General features: G+C 39.4%; 1 protein-coding gene across 1 annotated transcript; it reads right to left on the bottom strand.

The window, feature by feature from the left end:
- Positions 1-4,679: 4,679 nt before the first annotated feature.
- cts12 (cathepsin 12) lies at positions 4,680-8,570 on the bottom strand. The gene is made up of 8 exons (XM_010871855.2): positions 8,461-8,570; positions 8,129-8,280; positions 7,829-7,951; positions 7,507-7,671; positions 7,188-7,409; positions 6,903-7,071; positions 5,029-5,134; positions 4,680-4,933 (listed from the first exon to the last, which is right to left on the bottom strand). The coding sequence occupies exons 1-8, from the start codon at positions 8,489-8,491 to the stop codon at positions 4,834-4,836; spliced, it is 1,068 nt and encodes a 355-aa protein (XP_010870157.1). The 5' UTR covers positions 8,492-8,570; the 3' UTR covers positions 4,680-4,833.
- Between the last annotated feature and the right edge of the window lie 4,659 nt (positions 8,571-13,229).

The following is a 13,229-nucleotide window of genomic DNA, read 5'->3' as shown; positions in this document are numbered from 1 at the left end:
AGCAGTTCCCTATACCACCACTTGGCACTTGCAGGCATGGTCATTGCTGTGCATACATTTACGAATATTCTCAAACAAACCTATAAATATATCTCACACATGGGCTGAATTTAAAATACCAAAATTAAGGGAACACGTAATCATCACAGTATAACACCAAGTCAGTTAAACTTCAGGGATATCATTCTGTCCAGTTAGGAAAGGCAGCAGGAAAGTGGCCTCAGGTGCACTGGAGAGGCAACAGCAAGACAACCCCAAAAAAGGGAATGGTTTTGCATGTGGTGGCCACAGACAATTGCTCACTCCTTATACTTTCTGATGGATTCTTCTCTAGTTTTGCGTTTTGCTAGTGTCCTTGTCACTACTGGTAGCATGAGGCTGTACCAGCAGCCCATTCAGGTTGCACAGCTCCTCCATGATGGCACATACAGTATCTCACAAAAGTGAGTACACCCCTCACATTTTTGTAAATATTTTATTATATCTTTTCATGTGACAACACTGAAGAAATGACACTTTGCTACAATGTAAAGTAGTGAGTGTACAGCTTGTATAACAGTGTACATTTGTTGTCCTCTCAAAATAACACAACACACAGCCATTAATGTCTAAACCACTGGCAACAAGTGAGTACACCCCTAAGTGAAAATGTCCAAATTGGGCCCAAAGTGTCAATATTTTCTGTGGCCACCATTATTTTCCTGCACTGCCTTAACCCTCTTGGGCATGGAGTTCACCAGAGCTTCCCAGGTTGCCACTGGAGTCCTCTGCCACTCCTCCATGACATCACAGAGCTGGTGGATGTTAGAGACCTTGCGCTCCTCCACCTTCCTTTTGAGGATGCCCCACTGATGCTCAATAGGGTGTAGGTCTGGAGACATGCTTGGCCAGTCCATCACCTTTACCCTCAGCTTCTGTAGCAAGGCAGTGGTTGTCTTGGAGGTGTGTTTGGGGTCATTATCATGTTGGAAAACTGCCCTGCGGCCCAGTCTCTGTAGGGGGGGGAACAGGCTCTGCTTCAGTATGTCACAGTACATGTTGGCATTCATGGTTCCCTCAATGAACGGTAGCTCCCCAGTGCAGGCAGCACTCATGCAGCCCCAGACCATGACACTCCCACCACCATGCTTGACTGTAGGCAAGACACACTTGTCTTTGTATTCCTCACCTGGTTGCCGCCACAAGTGCTTGACACCATCTCAACCAAATACATTTATCTTGTCTCATCAGACCACAAGACATTGTTCCAATAATCCATGTCCTTAGTCTGCTTGTCTTCAGCAAACTATTTGCAGGCTTTCTTGTGCATCATCTTTAGAAGAAGCTTCCCTCTTGGACGACAGCCATGCAGACCAATTTGATGCAGTGTGTGGCGTATGGTCTGAGCACTGACAGGCTGACCCCCCCAACTCTTCAACCTCTGCAGCAATGCTGGCAGCACTCATACGTCAATTTCCCAAAGACAACCTCTGGATATGACGCTGAGCACGTGCACTCAACTTCTTTGGTCGACCATGGCGAGGCCTGTTCTGAGTGGAACCTGTCCTGTTAAACCGCTGTATGGTCTTGTCTGAGGACTGTCAGGGTACTGTTGGCTAGCACGTGGAGCTGTGTGCGTGACCCTCCAAGGATATGCCTCCCCAGACCATCACTGACCCACCACCAAACCGGTCATACTGGATGATGTTGCAGGCAACATAACATTCACCACAGCGTCTCTACTCTTTCACATTTCTCACGTGTTCAGTGTGAACCTGCTCTCATCTGTGAAGTGAACAGGACACCAATCGCGGACCTGCCAATTCTGGTGTTCTCTAGTGAATGCCAATCAAGCTACACGGTGCTGAGCTGTGAGCACATGTCCCACTACAGGATGTCCTGCCCTCATGGAGTCTGTTTCTCAAAGTTTTGTTAGAAACATGTACACAGGTAGCCCGCTGGAGGTAAATCTTTAGGGTTCTGGCAGTGCTCCTCCTGTTCCTCCTTGCACAAAGGAGCAGATATTGGTCCTGCGGCTGGGTTGATGCCTTTCTATGGCCCTGTGCAGCTCTTCTTGTGTAACAGCCTCAACTCCTGGTATCTCCTCAGTAGTAAATGTAAGGTATATTGTGTCACTTTGGTGATTTATGGTGGGCGGGGCTTCCAAATTGATTTGACAGGTGGCCGGGAAATCTGGTTTACTGAGTGGGACTTCCGGTGTGACGTATGGACTTGTGTGTTAGGGTTGGACTTCTGGAATGTAGACTTTGTAATTTATTATTACATTGATGTATCCATGTTTGATGTTTTACAGTGACTGATAAGCACCCCGGACAAGTGTTATAACATTTGCGATATGTTTGATGTTTAACAATGGGGGTCTTAGGGTTCCAGAATGTTACATTCCCAGGGAATAAGTGTTATATCAGCGGCAATATGTTTGGTGTTTAACAAATGGGGTGCCAGGGTTCAGCAATGCTATAACCCCCCGGCACGTAAAATAAACATACTGTGGCCACAGGTTATGTCTGCTGAGATACTGTAAACTTCTGACGACTATTTAGGAGTACAAACTATAACGAACAAGAAATGGCGGGACACTCGAGCTGTGGCACATCTGTGTGTGCACAGTTTAAAATGTGTGTACACATTCCGTCTGTGTTGTGGGAGATAATATAGAACTATTTGAATTGGTCTGAATTGCGGTGATTGGGGAATTCTTGTGACTCTAAAGATCTTCAGGTGAACTTTGAAATATTTGGAATACGTCGTTTCCGATGTGGTGGCATTAATGACATAGTAAGCAAAGTACGTTGTAGCAACGAAAATATGAGTTAATATTTACCAGTTTGGTAAGATCGTTACCAAACTGGTACGAAGGTTATTACATTGCCAGTACGTCTTGTAATTACGTTTCTGCTACATCCTGAGCTGGTAAGGAAGATGACCAATTATGTGGTCCTTAATTTCCTTCAGATAACGTTGGAGTTAGATAGGATAGTTACCAAACCGTTAAGTAAGTAGTTACCTTGTCAGTACATCGTATAATTACGCTCCTGCAACGTGCTGAGGAGGTAAGGAAGATTGCCAATTATGTGGTCATGCAATTACCTTCGGATAACGTTGCCACAACGTTTTAAGAAGGTGATGTCATGACATTACAAAATCATTACCAATCCATAACGTCACGGTTGGTGGGGGTTCCTGAATATTAAGTTACGCCCACTGATGTTCGCCATTGGTCAGTTTGGGGACATCTTGGTTTGACACAAAGTTTGACTCTGGGTGTCATGTATGGGTATTACGTCATAACATGGAGTGTACTAATGGAGGAAGAAGAGTTAACTAACTTTATCTCAGAGTCCATATGATTTCATTGAATATCTTTTGTCAAGATATAACACTTTTGTCTTCTCCACTGAAAACATAATACCCCACTGTCTTGCCCATCTTTCAACCCATCTAGCACTTCCTGAACCTTCCTGACAACATATGTCACATTTCTGCCCCTGTTCCACAAGGCCCCATCATCAGCATACAGTGACATACCTACCCGCTGAACCCGACAGTACACATCATTAATCCTGATCGAAAACAGCACCGGACTGATCACGCTCCCCTGAGGGGTTCCATTTTCGACAGCAAGTCTACTGGACAACGCTGTCCCCACCCTCATCTGAACTGACCTACCGTACAGGAAGTCTATAATCCAATTGTAAGTCATTCCTCCAACCCCCATGATTCCAAGCTTAATCAGCAACCCCTCCTTCCACTACATGTCATATGCTTTCTCCACGTCAAAAAAGACCTCTTCCTCCCCATTCACCTGTGCCTTCCTGACCTCCACCTCTAAGCACCATACTGGGTCCATAGTACCCCTTCCCTTCCTAAATCCACTCAGATACAGAGCTACCTACCCCCTGCTTTCTATGAAAAACAACAATCTCTCCACAATCATCTGTTCCATAACTTTACAGAGACGGGACGTCAGTGCTATTGGCCTATAGTTGGGTGGGTTTGTTGGATCCTTCCCAGGCTTCCTAATGGGCAGCACCACCTCTTCCTTCCATGACAGCGGTAGCTTCCCCTCCACCAACACTCTGTTATACAGGCCCAAAATCTTGCCCAACACCCCATCCCTGAGATGGGCCAACATTATATTACACACCTGATCCTTCCCAGTCGATGTCTTCCCCTCCTTATACAACGCTCTTCTCACCTAAGCCACAGTGAACAATGCTTTCATATCCCTCCTATGTCCAACCTCCTGTCCATCGCCCCAGGACGTCCAACACCCCAGGAAGGCTCGGGGTCGCAATCTTTTGAAACATTTAGAATATCCCTACGCTTGGTTTATATGTAACGTTTCTATATGTGTAAAGGTTAAAAAATCACATAGGTACCACACCCTTTTCTTCAAAGGTGTTTTTGGGAATGGCAGATAGTATGTACCACAGGTCACATCTTTAAGTTTTAAAATAATGGAAGGTGTAAACCTACTAACCAAATGAACTAGATAACAATATAATGTAAGGAAATATACTGTAAGTCAATCTAACATTTAAAGTTTCTTGGCCACTGATTATTTTCACAAGTATTGAATAATATGAAACATCCTTTACCAATATCACATACCAGTCTATTACAGTGGGCCAAAAGAACAAACTATTGCAGTCAAGTTACAATTTAATTTAGCTTTATTTTCTATCACAGTGCAATACAGCCATAGGATTACTCAGAACGTGCAGTACGTACAGTCAAATACCCAATATTTGGAACCATCAATATTTTATTTTATTAACATATCAAACTCAAGATGATGTGTTCTGTCTGGCACTTTATCATCTATTTAGTTCATAAAATCGGGAACAGAGCATAGCTTGCGATGCCACACGTGTTACTGCCATTCCGGATCATTCGCATATAGCCACCTTCTCCCCATCCAGTACCCCAACTGGGAGTAAAAAGGAAACATGCACAAATGTGTATGAATATACAAAAAATTAAGAATCTAAACCATGGTACTCACAACACCTGTGATTCACCCACCTGTTTTTGATGATCCAATAATCTTTTCCCCGTTCAGAACCATAGCCAACCAATAGTACCGCATGGCTGAGGTTATTGGGGTTACAGCTTGGCTCCTCATATATTCCTGTTTGACCAATAATAGCTTGAGTTACATTGAGGCAAGCTCAGATAAGGCACATTTATTTATATTTCTTTTAGTCTTGTTAGCTTTAGTCCACAGCAAAGTACATTATCGAGTGCAAATATTTTCATACTTTTTTGTACTGTCCCCCATGAGAATCAAACGCACAACATTGGTGTTTCAAGCATGATACTCAAACTGAGCAACAAAGTATATATGTACTAAACCTAGACTTAAAGTAATATTGTGTATTAGTGTTATAATGTAAACTCATAAAAGTAATTAAATAGAAACATCAATGGGCCAGCATTAGACTTGTTGTCAATAATATTTAATATTACTAAATGTATTTTAGCACAGTTAATTAGTTGTTGACTAAATATAACTTTATTCATTTGTGCACTGCTAATATAAAATGTGTAAATTTTTCAAGTTAAGATTACTTAATATGTTTAGGTCTATTTAACATTAATTGAATAAAATATTCTTACTTGATTATTTTGTCTTTTCCTTATGATAGTTAAGTAGTAGTCAGACTTTGATATTTGAGTAAAATACAATTGATTTATCTGTGCTGTAATAATTTATAATAATGAAGTTATGAATACTATGAATGCCAACATGAATATAGTGCCATAAGACTCGGTTTTTAGAGCATTGTAGATCATTCTTTCTTTTACTTATATCTTAACACAATGTTTATTGCATTTTTGAAAGACCAGAAAATATATTTATAAAATATTTTTAAGCAGTTTGCTTGCTATGAGGTTTAGTTGGCAAGATTAAAGGATATCAAAACTATTTGTCAGATTGATGTTCTACAATAAGAGAGAGCTTTTTACAATGATTGCATGGGAAGCAGAAAGTTCCTCCACCTATTTATGTAACATGGAAGGTTCAAAATGTAATTCCCTTTTCTTTTTGTGCAAAAATGTAGTGTCTAGTTCCTTTAGTTAAATAGCTATAACGGAGTTAACTAATAAAAACACTACCAATATTTAAGCATAGTCTAACTACCACCAGGCTACTGAAAATTGTAGTTAAATTACTAGATGAATAGACCCCAACCAAGTATGTCTACATCCCTTGGACGTCAGAGTAAAACAAATCTGTTAACCACCAAACCGAAGATATAAACATAATACTGCATCCTACCTAAAGTAGTTCTTAGGTTGCACTGCAAACATTTTAATATTCGCCACAAGATACTGGCTCCTTGGTGTACAGAAAACAATGAAACAAAAATGGCACTCCACCAACTTGAAAGTCTTTCAACTACTGTTGCATGGAAAGCAGAATTCCCAATGCTTAGTTTTCCTGAGATTACACAAAATATTAATATTCTGTTAAAGTAAACAGCAGGACTTTGAATACAATGACAATCACTTTCTTTTGAGAGTTGTCGTAGTTAAAATAATTTGTTCATTCCAAATGGACCTGAGACCTAAGACCCTGGATCAGGACCACCCAACCTAGCAGTTACTATCTACTGCCAATCCAGTCCAGTTCTTGGTTCTGGTTTCACATTTTCAACACTTACCTATAAAAATCATCTGACTTTTGGTACTCTGCTTACATACCAATGTAATTATTTGTTAACGCTTCACTCTAATAAACCAAATAACATTAACATTTACTCCTATGGAGAGGGTGTTTTTGACCCACTGTTCATCTGAATGTTTAAATATCTATTCCTGCCTTTCTCCCTAGCTACTTTGCTTCAGAATCTAAATTTAATTTTCCACCTTAACGGAATGAAATCAAGACAAACCTGAACTGTAAAACATGAAGCTTGGGTGATCTGCATCCACAGCGATGGTGATTGGGCCAATGGTTGCCACAGCGTCAGCCAGAGCTTGTTCATCACCAGCTGGTGTGAACCTGTAGTCAGTGATCCTGGCAACAACCTGAGTGCTGTCATAGAAACAGGGCTGGGTGTCCTAGAAATACAAAGGTCACTTATCCGCCGCCCTTGTACTGCTTAAATCACAAGTTGCTATTAACATTATGTAATGTTGACGTACGTGGACAATGATGTTGCCTGTTATAATCTTACCACTGATGTGTAGGGATAGCTGTCTGTGGACTGAAGCCCATTCTGAACCACATAATCATAAGCATTGGCCATCCAGGCCCCACTACAGCCATAGGTGCCATAGGGCTTGGAGCAATCCACCAGGTTCTGCTCACTTAAGGACACCAGCTGCCCTGTCTTCTTAAACATTTGCCCTTCAATAGCTCCTGTAGTGCTAAAGGCCCAACAGGAGCCACAATATCCCTGGGAGTGTAAGTTTAGAATTAGAGTAAATTTAGAATCATAATAACTTCCCAGTTAACACAGCATTTCTACAAATTTTTCTAAAGACAATCCTCACCTGGTCTTTGACTTCAGTGACATAGCCCGTGGACCTGTAGTCAACATTAACAGCCGCTAACTTTCGAGCACTGGCACGGAGCTTTCGGGCTGATGCATTTTTTCCTCTTCGGTTTATTTTGCTATTTATAATAGCACCCTGCAAACGCTTGTATTCTTGTGTTTTCTAAGAAGAAATACATATTTTTTCAAAACACTAAAATGAGAACAATCTTTCATGATCAATGTAAATATGGAGAAATTAGAACAGAAAGAGAACCTCATGATGTACCTTGGTCTTTAATGTCCTGCAGTAAAGAGAAGTGAAGATGTTAATCACTTACCAAGTCCCCATATTTATTCATGGACATGGTAAACATCTTTGTCCCTCTACGAAAATTGATATTATTGTCCTCAATCATCCTCAAGTGGTTCTCCCAAATAGTCTTCCTCTCAATGTCCTCCGCCTTTCCAAAGAAGCAGAAGGAAAAATATATATATATTATTTTAAAGGTGTGTCTGGAAGGGAGGAAAATTATTACTGAATGTTTACAATATATCTTGTAAGAATATATGCAGATGTGTGGGGTGGGTTTGTGAATGCAGTCTGTGTCTACAAGTATGTGTATAAACCAATATATAACCTTCTCGTCGTAGGATACACCGTTGCTCCTCTTCCATGTTAGCCACTCTGATGGCCCCTGCACCTCCTCATCAGAGTCTGAAGCCACATGGAGAGGATCACAGAGAAGGAGAGACAGCAGCAAAGCTCTCCTCAACGGGCTGGCCCATTGGACTGAATGGATCAAGGATTATAGTATTTCATAAATGTAGTTTGTTCAATTCTATGAAAATGATCTTGCTGTTATTCATTCCAAAATGGATAATGAATTCTATGGAAATGCTCTGAGATTATGAATGTATTTAATTAAGTCATTTTAATCAGTTAAGTAAATCTCATTAACCTGGCACTCACCTGATGGATGGTTGGGCTGTCTTGTCTTCATATCTGAGTTTCCACTTCTGACAATGACCAGCCACTATGGTCTTATATTGCTTTTGATGGAGCTTGTGCTCCCCTTGGTACTATCCCCATCACAAACAAGAGGGAGGTGAAAGCAGGAAAGAAAACCCGTTATTTGACAATCCCAGGCCACAGAGTGTAAACATAGTATTTTACTATTCTAGTAGTGTGCCAACATCAGAGTTTTTTGATACTCATCACAAAAATTGCTTAGTTGTGCCAAGAAAATAAGATAGCTTACTTTAAATACAACTCAACTCTAAAAACCTGCCAATTACAAGCTTACATCTAAATAGTAATTGAAACAACTTTTCACGTAGGCTACCTGCAATTATACACCCTGACATTTTAGACCCATTTGCATTGGTTGACTGCGTCAACCAATGTTTGCATGCCACGTCATTGATTGTGTCACTGGCTGAAAGTTTGCTATTATATGTTATGTAGTAAGTGGATGCTAAAAATACCTATCCACACGATATATTGTTCAGGCATCAGCAATGTCTGAGCTGAGAAGTGTATGCCCCGGCAATCATTGCGTTATTTTTCAAACTTTGCATCATTTGGACTGAATGCAGACTGCTGCACCAATAGTTAATCAAAAGAACTGTGTTTTGGCCATGACATTATGAGATAAGTAGCAATTTGCAACACCTATTAATTCTAGTAAAATGTTGTTAGCAATGTTAAATAGTACACACTGGCTGTACTCAGGGCCGTGGCTAGGAATCCTGGGCGCCCTGAAAAGATATATGCCTGGGCCCCCTCACTTATAGATGTTATTGACATTATTACATCCCTGCCATGCCATGGACCCCCTGAATCATGTCCACCATTCCCTGTGTCAGCTATGGCCCTGGCTATACTGCCAATTTTGTTTATTTAGATGGTAATGACATACGGTGCTGCTTGAAAGTATGTGAACCCCTTGTGCAATTATAGATTTTGTGGAGTGTTTGTTTAACAACGGCTCCACGTGGAACTGCATGCCCTCTCCCTCTCCGGTGCTCCACCACACCAGTGTACAGTACTAAACGCCAGCAGGAGGTGTTAGTGGCAGCTTACCCCATGGACATACCTGCTCCCCATCATTACGTTGTGTGTATGTATGCTTTGTTTTCCCCTGCACCTCAAGAAATGATTGTGTCTATGTTGTTGTGACCGCGAGGCACTGCACCTTTTCCAATTTCTATGAAATACAAGCTGACTAGTGCTTACGTCGTTTTGTTGTTTGCCTTTCCTTTTTTACCTGAATGTTTCTGGAAGTCCATTCTCTGAACAGATGAGTAAAAAAAATCATTTTTGGTCACAATCCAATGTTTGGCGAGAACCCAACACTGCCTACCACCAAAAGAACCTTCCCAACAGTCAAGCCTGGTGGTGGGAATGTCAAGACCTGAGTCTGCTTTTCCTCCTCTGGACCTAGTCGACAGAACATCATTTGGGGAACATGAATTCTGAGGTAAACCATCAGTCAAGGAACAAAAGCTGGGCCAAAAGTGGGTCTTCCAGTAAGACTGTCACCCAAAGCATTCAAGTTAATCTACCAAAGATTGTCTCAGGAGAAAAAATTGCTGTGTTTTGGATTGGCCGAGTCAAAGTCTTGACCTTAATCCAATCGAGATGATGTTGCAGGACATGAAGTGGGCACTTCTTTACCCAATTGTTCTGTAAGTAGGCAAATATCCCTCCAAAAGGAGGTCAGAGACTGTTTAGTTCATATAGAAGACATTTACTCTAGGTCATTGTTGCTAATGGAAGTTCCACAAGCTAGTGAATGAAGGGGTTCACCTTTTTTTGCACACATGAACATCAGTTTTAGTTAAATTAACAACTATTATTAAATAAACAAACAATGAAAATATATCATATGTTTTAATTTCTTTCCTTTATTTGGAATGTTTATATTAGGAAATGGGGTTTTGATGAGGATTTGATTTGTTTATTTTAATATTTTAAACAGAAAATTATTACTATCTCTGTAAGGTTCACATATTTTCAAGTAGCACTGTATAATTTAGATATAAAATATATAATTTTATGTAATGTAGTATAATTTCTACAGTGGAGGTCGAGAGGAAAAGAGAATATCTTCAATGCTCTTCTAAAGCTGCTCTATAGGCTAGTGTCATTAAAAAGTAAACAAAAATGTTTTTTCATTAACCAAAAACATATTTTGCAATAGCCAATAAATCATAACTATATAAACGAATGGCCAATAATCAGGTAAGTACACCATTGTTCAACATTATTGCCTCACATGCTGATTTCTAAGCAACTCTGCCCAGGTTAAAGCAATTCAAGTTGATAATGTAAACAAACAATTGTTCATTATTTAATGCCATTCCAGTTGGTAGACTAAGCTGATTAAGCAATGCCTATTGCCCAAGCTGATGACTTTGCAATCACACACTGATCATATAATTTGACAACCATTGCTTGCCTTGACAATGTATGTATCCTTGTGGCAGAGTCTGTATGTCCAATGCCCAAAATACAGAGCTTGAAGTAGAGCAAGTATTCTGTGTAAAAACTCACAGTCAACTCAAATATACACCCACATGTGGATTTTTCAAAAAAAATAAATATATATCAGATCAGTGTTGTAAGTACATCAATGATCTGCCATCAACTGAATTTAATTATATACAGCATAGTTGTCAAATCTTTTGGATCAATGTAAATGTGTTAAATACGATCTCACCCAAATGCCAGAGTTGTCCTACCAACACAATGAAACTTTATTGACTGTCAGTTGACTGTTGCACGCAAGCCAGCTAAGATACCCCTCCAAACAAATATGACAGAACTTATAAATATAATTGAGTTATACCGAAATAATTAACCCCATTTAATTATGCAGTAGGTTATTTGTAATAACAAAAAAGTACATTTCCATGATAGTGATTCACCAAAGATTGGAAGGCACTGCCGGAAAAGCAAGATTCTGCAGAACATTCTGTAGACACCCTGTTTATGTGGATAGGTGCTATCATTCTCATATCAGACTGAATTGATATACTGTAGGGTACTTACAGCATATGCCCCAAGATATGGGTAGTTATGTTTAAAAAGATAAACAAAATTATGGCACATTTTATCATTGTCAATTTACAACGTGCTTGGATTTTTATTGGTGGAGGACAAATTCAATTTCAAATTCAATTTCCCTTTTAGTGTTGCATTAGGGCTTCACTGAGTGTATCATACTTTGTACCGTGCACATTTTTCTGTTCACAGTTGTCTATTGCCTTGATGATTATTCATTACCATCTACACTTACAATGCCATTCAAAAACCTGATGTCAGCAGTCATACACTTTACAGAAGAAGCAAGGTTGAATGTTTAGCTTAATGAATATTTCATCGCTTTTGATTCAATAAAAATCGCAATATTCACGCAGCTGGCCCAATTACCCAAAATTGTGTTGACGCATTTGTTCTACATGTTCTTTTTCAGAAATTAACCAGTTTGATGTGGCCAAGTAGTTTGGTGCACATTTTAAGTGCACATCTGGGAAAACTCCATAATTCAGACTGGATTCTTCCAAACAGAAATGTCTTTCCAAAAAATACATATTGTGCAGACACAATGGAAAAAATAAACATGATAAAATAAAACAACGTGTTGCAGGCATCAAATTCAAAGTGGGCATATATTTTTCAAGAAATAATAAAATGTATCTGTTTCAACATTTGATATGTTGTCTTTGTAATATTGTCTATTTTATATAGGGTTTAAATGATTTGCACATCATTGCATTCTGTTTTTATTAACATTTTATGCAGCATCACAACTTTTTTGAAAATGGGGTTGTAATTAATCCATGATTAAATTTATTGGCAACTATTTATTATTATTAAAATTGGAATATGTTTTGACAAATGCTGTTGCATTTACATGCTAAAATAGTAAGATGCATTGCACCCTAACATGTTAGCATACAGAGAAATTAAAACATATTTAAAGTGTTTTTGTAGAGTAATTCTATTAACTTATTGAGCTAGGAAATGTGAAAAAGTATTTGCCCCCTGACAGATTTTATAAATTATTTTGCACTTAAATGGTCATAATCTAGACATTTTGTATTGACATAGAAGAAAACGTTCTTAATAGCTGCAGTAACAGTGGAATGAAAGTGTTTCCAACATTTCCTCTCCAAAAGCCTGCAGATTCATTGATGTTGTTCTACAGTACAATAGTGTTCTTTGTAACTTCCTGAATGATTTTACCCATTGGTGTGGGAGAGCTTTTGGCAGGATAACCCCTCCTGAAAAGATTCACTACTGTCCCAAATGTTCTCCATTTGGACCCAGAGCCTTGAAAATTGCTTTATAGCCCATTTGCACATTAATATGCTTTATTTTTCCACATTAATATGCTTGAATTTATTTTGATCTGGCTTTGAAACCTGTGTGATGACAACTTCCATCTAATGGCAAAAGCTAATGTTAGTCAAATGCCTTTTGGGCACGGCTTACCAAAATCAGATCTGATTCATTACCAAGGTATTCAAGTAATTTTAAGTTAACTAGGGGGACAATAACATTTTCACACATGAAAATTGCATGTTTGATTACCCGAAACAACCCGGAAAAATTTAACAATCACTATGAGCAACATCTGGTCTGCTCTTAGCCTGAATTTGGTGGGATGACCTGTCCCATACAGATTGCAAGTGGTCTGGAATTTTCTCTATTTGTGGATGATCCATCAGGCA

Source organism: Esox lucius, chromosome 8 (assembly GCF_011004845.1).
Source record: "Esox lucius isolate fEsoLuc1 chromosome 8, fEsoLuc1.pri, whole genome shotgun sequence".
Classification (NCBI taxonomy): domain Eukaryota; kingdom Metazoa; phylum Chordata; class Actinopteri; order Esociformes; family Esocidae; genus Esox; species Esox lucius.
Note: the sequence above shows the minus strand (reverse complement) of the source record. Positions and strands in the feature narration are given on the sequence as shown.

Excerpts from the sequence above, each read along its gene's own strand:
- cts12 (XM_010871855.2), bottom strand. The coding sequence starts at position 8,491 with ATGAAGACAAGACAGCCCAACCATCCATCAG. Across the intron at positions 7,410-7,506 it reads TCACTGAAGTCAAAGACCAG|GGATATTGTGGCTCCTGTTG; the intron begins GTGAGGATTGTC and ends TTACACTCCCAG. Across the intron at positions 5,135-6,902 it reads CTTCATGTTTTACAGTTCAG|GAATATATGAGGAGCCAAGC; the intron begins GTTTGTCTTGAT and ends TTGGTCAAACAG.